A 9,361-nucleotide genomic window follows, 5' to 3' on the forward strand; every position below is an offset into this window, starting at 1 on the left:
ATTTAGGATTTCTATTTCCTTCAAAAAACAAAAAAACAAAACAATATTATTTTAACTTCACCTGCTAGATAAGTAAAAAAAAAGGATCCTATCTTTTTTTTTTCATATATATGTATAAAGTGTTTGATCTGGTTCTTACTGAGTAATTTATGTAAACGTAATAGCTAGCCTGCTAGCTAACATCTGTTAATAGTCAAGCCATTTTACTGTGAGAAGGAGCTTCTCTTGGTGAAAATGTCTAGAGAGTCCCGGTATTTATTAGTGCATTTGAAGCAGCACAAAAATACATCAACTACAACAAGGCTATAGTCACAAGTAGATTTTTTTTTTCTCCACTGCTTCATGCGGACAGCACAACACAAAGATACACACGTTTAACTTTGAACTAAGCATCTGTAGATTGCACTCCTGCTGCGCTGATACATAAAGGAGCACCGGAAATATACACTACAAATCCCCCCCATGTCCCCCCCGCTGCTTCACTTCCCACCCACATGTCTCAGATGTCATCCAATTATTGCCCCATCTGTTTCTGTTGCATATTTGGCACACGGTCTCTTGGTATTTTTTTTTTTTTTTGCCTGTGTGTTCTGACAACGCAAACCTCATCCGTCCCTTGTAGCGGCGCACAAAACGAGCACTTGAAGCGCGTCATTATCGTGATGGACGACGAGAAGCGACACGAGCAGTCTGTTGTGAATATTCAATAGGAATAATATGAACGTTTGCTGGTGTGCGGATTTTTCACGCATCCTCGGTGGCCAGGCCAACTATTGGTCCTCGAAAAAGGAGCGCGCTATTTTCCGTAATAGTCAAATGGCTTCGTTCTCGTGGTCGGGCTTTACAGTTTATTCCCCAACCCTCCTGCGGGGGGCGCCCTCTCAGCACTCCTTCCTGGTCTTGATGATCTTACTGGCGTACTTTACAGGGATCCCCCAGCGTCTCATTAAATAGACATCAAACACATAAGCGGTCCCCGGTTCCAGGTTTCCAATCACCGCCGTAGTAACAGCCCGCCTCGGGTTCAGCTCCTGGAAATACTTGCAGAGCACCCTCTCGGTATCCGAGCGGGATTCGGGTCCTAGGCAGGACGCGTTGAGGGTGTCCTCGTGAGGTCGCCCCCCCTTCTTTCGCCGGTACACGCAGTAGAGGCTCCTTTCCTCGGTGCCCATCCAAGCTAGGGTGACGCTGTCGCACCCTCGTAAGCGGTTGAAGGATTTGACCTGCAAAGTGGACGGAAGTGATGGGACGCCCTTGCGGTGGTAGGCGGACGAGGTCTGCAATTTGAGCGAAGTTTTCAAACCACCGGAAAAGGCGGCGGTGGAGCTCTCGCTCATCGCGGTTCCTTCCCTCTCCAAGTGGATCAGATAAACCGGGCTTCCCTGGAGCCAAATCTGCACCAGGTCTTTCCCCACGGCCTGTGCGGTTAGAACGCGACCTTTACTGGAGACGGTGATCTTGACTTTGCCGCCCCCGCCGCAGCTCTGCACGGTGAGGAGACCGTTCCGCTGCGAGCCTCGAGGACGGAAGCTGAAGAACTGCTCCGACCTTGGGCCTTTGTCTTGGAACGTGACCCACCTCAGCTCGCCTTCCCTCAACGTGGTGACGGACGGCCGAGCTTCCCCGTGGGTCCGGGCGGAGGTCCCTTCGTAAGCGGCGCTTGTCCCGTTCACCCTGTCCCTCGCGAAGACGTCAAAGTAGTACTGCGTGTCCGGTAGGAGCTCGGAAACCGTGCAGACGCTTTCTGTCCCCTCGCAGACGCACTGGAGATCCCCGTCAGAAGACGGACTCTCTTCTTTCAAGTCCACATCCCACTGCTCCCACCACCACTCTTTCAAGATAGGCCATGCCGTCACTCTCCTCTTTTTTTCCGTCTTCTCTCGGTTTTTATCCCTCTCCTCCTTGGCGGTCTCTTGAGCCGCGCAAAGACTGGGCAAATTGCGTTCCGAGGTGACCAGGACACAGTAGTCGTATTTATCCCGAGCGGGACTAGCTAGCGAGACACTGGGAGTCCAGCTGAGGGTAACGCTCGTCATCCCCACCCCCAACGTGTGCACCCGGGGGTCAGCCGGAATCTCTGGGAAAATCCCAGACGAACCCGGGCCTTGGTGGAGGTACACCGTGGCTCTGCTACCCTGCTGCTTGGATCGCAGTCTTAGGATGTAGATGGATGCGTGGGGGTACTCTGGACCACTGTAGGTGTCCATTGTAGTGCCAGAAAAAGTATGTATTTTCTCCTCAGTCCCAGGACCCCTCCACCACATCTCGGGCATGCTCTTTTTGGAGCTCCCTGTCGGGAAAAAGAATCATATTCAACATAGTGACTATAGGGAGATATTTTTAGAGCATTGTCTAAAACTATCCCGAAAGAACCATTAATGGGGGCCAATAAGAGGGGGCCACCTGCTGAAAACTTTTTCGAGAAAGTGAGAAAAGGATGAAAAACCGAGAAGCAATGTTTCAAAGGCAGTTTAACAGACGGGATGCTGTTCCTACTGATCACTTTTTAACAACTCCCGCTAACTCAAATATGCTCTTTTAGCTGGCGAAATTCACTACTGTGGTTTTGACATAAATTCTTTTCGTAAACCGAATGAGTAGATGTTTAAAATCTTACTACTGTTTCTTGAGAGTAAAATATTCTCATAAACTTCAAACTTAAAATGCACAAAAAACGATTTTTTTCCCCACTGATCCCATTCTATTGGCCCATACCCAAATGTCAGTTCATTTTAAAATGTTCAGACCTCAGATGAATGATGTCACTAGTCAATGAAAAAACAGGCAAGGAGAAGTCCCTACAAATGTTACAGAATCAAAGTGAATAATTCACGCGAGCAACGGGGGAGCCGCCAACCGAGTCTGAATGATTCATGCGTCATTTTATGAAGCCATTTTTTTTTGTTACTTTACCATGTGGAGAAGCTTGTTTGGCTGACTTTTGATTATGCCGAAAAAGCTCTTCAAACAGAAAAAAGTCTATCGTCTGCTGTTGGGTCTTACGAAAAATGAGCTTTATTCTGTTTTGCTATAGTTTTTGGATTGTCCCCATACTGTTGGTACGGTACACGGTACCATAGAAAATACTGGAATTTGAGCCCCAAATTAAGGGTGCATCCTATATGCAAAAAAAGGAGAATTTTTGATGAATGAACATATAGTTTAACACATGCTAATCTTCCTTTTGTGAATCACATCAACGTGCCCTTCGATTGGTTGCCCAAGAGTTCAGGGTAAACCCCGCCTCTTTCCAGCTCACCCGTGAGCCGAATGAGGATAAGATGGAGATGGATGGATATTGTCTGACGGTCCACTCACACTCGTGACTCTTGAGAGGTTTGTCCTTCAAGGTGCGAGCGGCCAGGCTCCATTCGATGGGGGAGTCGCAAGGGCTGACGGTCACCGACATGGCCGCCGCCTTCCTCGGTGTGAAGTACATCCTGTGGACCAAGATTAGCTTGAGAAACCGATCGTAGTCTGCGGCAGACATCGGACTCGTGCTTGCGCTACCTGCGAGTGCGTCCTTTGGGAAGCGACACGGTCGTGATCTTCCCTTCCGATAACCACGCGGTGGGCCAAAGGGTTACCTCGTTCTCGGGCGCAGAGGCTAAATGGGCCGCTTGCCACGATGCGCCGCAGAACAGCACCAGGATCGCGCTGAGACAGCGGGACGGCGACGCTAGTACCATTTTTCCCGTTTTGTCTTTGTCGCTTGGTTCTGCAAACGCACAAAAGGAATCGTACGTGTTTATTTCGTGTGGACTGTCAGAAAAAGTCAAGCTAACCACAGTAACACATGTTCATGCTAGGTATGATTGTAACATTCCACTAAAAACATTCAAACATTCAAAATAAACTTTACCTTCCTAAAAAAAACGTATTTTACGCAGTATAAGGCGCACGAATGGCCTATTTTAAAACTGTTTTCACATATAAGGCACACTGTATTATAAGGTGCATAGAATAGAAGCTACAATAGTGTCTAGGCTTGCACCATGCATCCACTAGATGGCGCTGCGCTAAAGGGAATGTCAACAAAACAATCAGATAATCAGTCTAACTTTTCAATCAGAAATTGCAGCCAAAAACATTAAAATATATTGTTTTGATGATTAAAAAAAACAGTTTCTGGAATTATTTTATAAAATTGCGCTTTCTTTTACAAAAAGGCATGTTTCTTGCACCTTGTTCCCATATAAATTGCTTTAAAATTAGAGCATACAAAATTTCAAATAGGTTGTTTTTAATTTGGTTTCAAAATTTTAATAGTAAAAAATTACATTTATAACTGAAGATTATTAATAGGTAAAATTTGAAGAATTTACATGGCAATTAGGTTATTTTATTTTTCTGCGACACACCATTGGGAATGGATCTACTTCAAAATAAAACTGTATCAAATGATTGACGTGCATATGTCCCATATTTTCCGCACAATAAGGCGCACCTAAAATTTTTTTCAAAAGCTGACAATGCGCCTCATAGTGCGGAAAATATGGAACATATGGACATCAATCAATTACTACTGTTTTATTTTGAAGTAGACCCAATGGCTGACCTGACTCATCACTGACATCATCAACACTACAATTTCCATTTTTAATTATGCTAATTCAGGTTGCTTAAAAATATCGGATTATTCTGTATTATCTAGCACCTGTTGCCAGCAGGCTTTCTTTTTGGGAAAAATGGGTCTGACGAGTACCCTGGTGGACGCCATCTTTTATCTAAAGAGTCCCAAATCTTGAAAGGGTTTGAGGAGCGCACTCCACGATTCCATCATATTCCCTCCAGCCTCTTGGAATCTCGTGCTAGTCTGAATAATTTCGTCGAACCCACCCGGGCCTTTTTTCGACGATCATGCACGACTCTAAAACTCGTTTCCATTCTACTCCGTACATCTATTTCTGTTCCGCGCAGGTGCACCCAGCCTGCGTCGACTTGGCTTTTAGACTCCATGATTACAGGTCTGCGTGTACTTTCCTCCTCCCCGGAGAGGCCGGCGTTTGTTCAAAGCGGCGGCGTCTCCGCCGAGCGACACGAGCGCCTTTTTTCCCCTAACAAGATGTTAGCGCCGTGCCCCCGCAGATCAGATGACAATCGCGGCGGGAAGAACCACGGAGGCGGCTACACACTCGCGCGAAAACACACATACATCTGAGTCTTACGGGACGCACCCGGATTCCAAACTCTCGGAGCTACAAAGTGGCTGAAAAAAAAAAAAAAAAAAAGCGGCGGTGGCTCATTACGCTTGCACGGAGAAAGGAAGACAAACTGGAGGGATGTTGTCGGATTCTGGAGTAATTAGAGGGCAAAGGATGGTTAGGAATCTGAAAAAAATAGTCAAGTTGCTTGACGTTTTAAGGACAAGAAGTTGATTGACTTTCATACAAGAGTGTGTGTGTGCAGCCGCTGATGAAATATGCATTTGGCTGCTTTGGCAGATGAATTTTCATAAGGCAAAAAATGAGAGAGCGCGCGCAAGAGCGGGAGCTTAGCGAACTTAACCAGCGGCCTCTATAAATACACACGCCGTCCACTTAAAACACTGCAGCTCACCACTTTTCGTGGCCCCATTTATATACCATGTGCTGGTTGACCTTTTTTGGATCATTTACTTCCACGTCAATCTCCGAGTATTTGAGCCAAGAGATTGCGCAATCCCGGTAGTGTGACAACTAAGGCGGTCGCGCCGTGTTCAACTTTGACGTGTTGTCACCATCTGGGTGAAATTTCAGCTGCCTACTGTCTTCTTTTGCTGCTTTCCCTTTGATGTGAAATGCCTTTGATGTAAAGGTCAACGAATCGGACAAAATATTGCATAATTTTGGCTCATTTTCTCTCACAATATTTTTAGCAAAGAAATGGCAAAGTCATAAGTGTCAACTTTGACATATTGTCACCATCAGGGTGAAATTTCAGCCCCCTAGTCTCTTTTTACTCCTTTCCCTTTGATGTGAAATGCATTTGAAGTAAAGGTCAAAGGATAAAATATTGCACAATTTTACTGTCATTTTCTTCCACGTCATTCTCACAGTATTTTATTATTTTATTTTATTATATATTATATTTTGATGTAAAAATCAAGGGACTGGACAAAATACTGCACAATTTGACCATTTTGGGTAATTTTCTTCCACATCATTCTTACAGTATTCTCAGCAGAGGGATGGCACATCCTGGAAGTGCAATAACTAAAGTGGTGGTGCCATGTTAAACTTTGACATGTTGTCAGCATATGGGTGAAATTTCAGCTCCCTAGTGTCTTCTTTTCCGGCTTTCCCTTTGATGTGAAATGCCTTTGAAGAAAAGACAAAATGCTGCACAATCTGACCATTTTGGGTCATTTTCTTCCACATCATTCTCACAGTATTTTCAGCAAAAGGACGGCACATCCTGGAAGCGCGATAACTAAGTGGTGGTGCCATGTTAAACTTTGACATATTGTCATCTGGCTGAAATTTCAGCTCCCTGGTGCCTTTTTTTCATCGCTTTCCCTTTGATGTGAAATACCTTTGATGTAAAGATCAAAGGATTGTCCAAAACACCGCAAAAGGCTTAAAAATCTATTTGGCCCCTCCTTTTCCTTAACTCCATGCCGTTTAGTCCTTCTCCTTCTGAGTTCAGAAGGACACCAAAGGGACAGGTTGCATTCACACGTCCCATCTGTTATTTGGATGACGGGAGGGATTAAGTTACGCGGCGGTCCTTGCCGAGGCGAAGAGGACGCCCGGCAAGGTGACGGGCGGCGTTCGCCACCTGGCCAGCCACGCCGCCTCTCGTCCCGTCGCACTTTCAACGTTTCAACGTGCATAACAAGCGGCAAACAAGTTAGAAAGCATCTTTCCTTACCGTCTCGTCTGTCGCGCAGGCTCTCCGCCGCCGCCGGGATAGCATCAAGTGAGGGAACAGGAGGAGGAGGGATGGATGGAAGAGGAGGAGGAGGAGGAGGAGGAGGAGTGGAGAGAGGAGGAGGAGCGACTGGCAGGTTGTTGTTTCTTCTTCACGCGCGCAGTCTCTTGGAGACAACCCCTCAGGGGGGGATGCGGATCCGCACTGCAAAAAATACAGAAAAAGTCATGAAAATTGATTTATTATTTCGGAAAAACAAAACGTCAACAAATGACCAAGGGGAATCAGAAAATATTGCGAAGGGCTGGGCCAAAAGTTTGAAATCTCTGCTTATTCAATTACCGTACTTGGTAACGATACGGATGCTTGATGTCATTACTCACACTTCCCGAATAATAAAACCGTAAAAATCAACAATAAGCAATGTTTACTTATTTAATTTTTGAACGTATTGGTATAATGTGGTCATAATAAAAACCTTTTTTTGTCATTTGTAAATGTGTAAGTGAAGACCCTTGGGCATCATGGGAAAAAATGTTTTATTTATCATTTAGTATACAAATACGCATGCACATATTTGTCAATATGTTTGAATATATTAGCAAAAAAATATGTTGAACATGTGTGCAGTATTTTGACCATTTTTGGGTCAATTTGCCGTATTTTAGCCATTCTGTTAATGTGATATCTTAGTGGTCGTGAACTTTGACATGTTGTCACCATCTGGGTGAAATTTCAGCTCCCTAGTGTCTTCTTTCAATGCTTTTCATTTGATGTGAAAATCCTTGGATGTAAATATCAAACGATTGGACAAAATACAACAGTATTGTGTCCACTTTTTGGACAAGTTCTTCCACATCATTCCGGCGGTATTTTAGCCAATAGAAGGCACAATCTTGCAAGTGTGATAACTTCGTGGTTGTGTCATGATAAACTTCATCATGTTGTCATTATCTGGGTGAAATTTCAGCTCCCTAATGTCTTCTTTCAATGCTTTCTGTTTGATGTGAAGTGCCTTTGATGTAAAGGATCTTATAAACTATGTCATTTTTGTTGTTGTGTGTCCAAAGTATTTTCTGGTATCAGTACTTGGTATCGGTTAATGATTCGAGGACTTCTACCGGTGCTGTTGAAAAGTTATCAGGTGTCCCAAAATTCACCTGGACTTGGTAAACGTCCCCGATACACACGCGGTGTCCACGAAGCCTTTCAAATGAGTTTTAAAGCCACACGCCGGCACATTTGCATAAAATCCATGCAAAGTGTGACGGGCTCTTCTTTGCATTTAAACACGTTCAATTAGAGGCAGCCGGAGCGCCTCGATCACGCGCGCCGATAACGGCCCCAAAGTCACCGTCACCTCTAAAAAGACGTCCGCCTGCGGCCCGCCTCCTGCAGATGCTATCGGGAGAATCAACTTTTTTTTTTTTTTTTTTCCTCAATGCCGCTCTGCACATCAAATAGGGCCTGCTGGTTTTCATTCTCTTCACCTCGTCGTCAAGTCTTTATGAATTGCAAGTGTGGTAAATTGTTTTCAAACTGGTTCAGACCATAATTGAATTTTACTGCAAGCTAATGCTAACCATATAGCATTTATTATAGTGGGGCAGGCCCCGAGGTAGTGCCCCGCCCCTGCCGTTTTTTTTTTAGTTTGTTTCTTTTGTTAAAAATACTAAGTATATAAAATTAACATTAAATTGTCTGGTCTGACTTAAAAGCAGGAAAAATATTAAGAAAATAGTGAGGTAAACCTGTAATAAAGTTCATGTTCATGAGTGAAAATCTGCAAAGTAGAGATTACATTTTTTTTGTTCCCTCTTTTTACACCAAACAAAATTCGTATTTGGTTTTTTTTTCCCTTTGTTTCCTTTGTTTGAACTTTGTTTGTTTTGTTAAAAATAATAATAAAAAATAAAGTTATGGTCATGAATAAAAATCCATTCTTTTGTTCTTTTTTAAATTTTGTTGTTTCTTTTATTTAAAAAAAAAAAAATCATAAAATTGATTTTTTCTTTTTTTGGTCTGGTCCAACTTAGCATATGGAAAAATACCAAGACAAATACCAAGATAAACATGTTATAAAGTAATAAATAAAAATCCAACAAACAGAATTGGTTCCTCTTTTTAGTTTGTTTCTTTTGTTAAAAAACACAACTCCATAATATCATTTTTTTAGTCTTGTCTTAAAAGAAGAAGACTTAGAAGGAGGAAAGAAAAATAATGGGGTTATGAAAGGTTAAGATAAAAAATAAAACACTAGAATTGAATATAGTTTGGCAAATTTGACTTGGAGACGTTTATTTTCCAAATCAGCTCATGGCAAAAGCCCCTAACTTCCTTTTCGGTCTTGTTCCGCAGGGCGACGGAGGACAAAAGCGGCGAGAGGTATTCTATACGGGACGGCGGCCATATTGTGCGCCGTCGCCTATGGATGAAGTGGGGCTCTCGTGGGGCCTCCAACTCGACGGCTCTCCGCGCAAAAGGTGAGCGCCCCCCTCCCCGATCAATA

At 43.8% G+C, this 9,361-nt stretch overlaps 1 protein-coding gene across 1 annotated transcript; it reads right to left on the reverse strand.

Moving 5' to 3' along the window:
- Positions 1 to 494: 494 nt before the first annotated feature.
- On the reverse strand, positions 495 to 6,993 carry ndnfl (neuron-derived neurotrophic factor, like). Its single transcript, XM_088421926.1, has 4 exons — positions 6,853 to 6,993; positions 3,511 to 3,718; positions 3,319 to 3,440; positions 495 to 2,290 (listed from the first exon to the last, which is right to left on the reverse strand). Exons 2-4 carry the CDS (start codon positions 3,687 to 3,689, stop codon positions 882 to 884), a joined length of 1,710 nt encoding a protein of 569 aa, XP_088278052.1. The 5' UTR covers positions 3,690 to 3,718; positions 6,853 to 6,993; the 3' UTR covers positions 495 to 881.
- Between the last annotated feature and the right edge of the window lie 2,368 nt (positions 6,994 to 9,361).

This window comes from Hippichthys cyanospilos, chromosome 8 (assembly GCF_059441005.1).
Source record: "Hippichthys cyanospilos isolate Australia breed blue-spotted pipefish chromosome 8, RoL_Hcya_1.0, whole genome shotgun sequence".
Classification (NCBI taxonomy): domain Eukaryota; kingdom Metazoa; phylum Chordata; class Actinopteri; order Syngnathiformes; family Syngnathidae; genus Hippichthys; species Hippichthys cyanospilos.

Excerpts from the sequence above, each read along its gene's own strand:
- ndnfl (XM_088421926.1), bottom strand. The coding sequence starts at position 3,689 with ATGGTACTAGCGTCGCCGTCCCGCTGTCTCAGCGCGATCCTGGTGCTG. Across the intron at positions 3,441-3,510 it reads CCCAAAGGACGCACTCGCAG|GATGTACTTCACACCGAGGA; the intron begins GTAGCGCAAGCA and ends CTTGGTCCACAG. Across the intron at positions 2,291-3,318 it reads ACCTCTCAAGAGTCACGAGT|GGAGCTCCAAAAAGAGCATG; the intron begins GTGAGTGGACCG and ends TTTTCCCGACAG.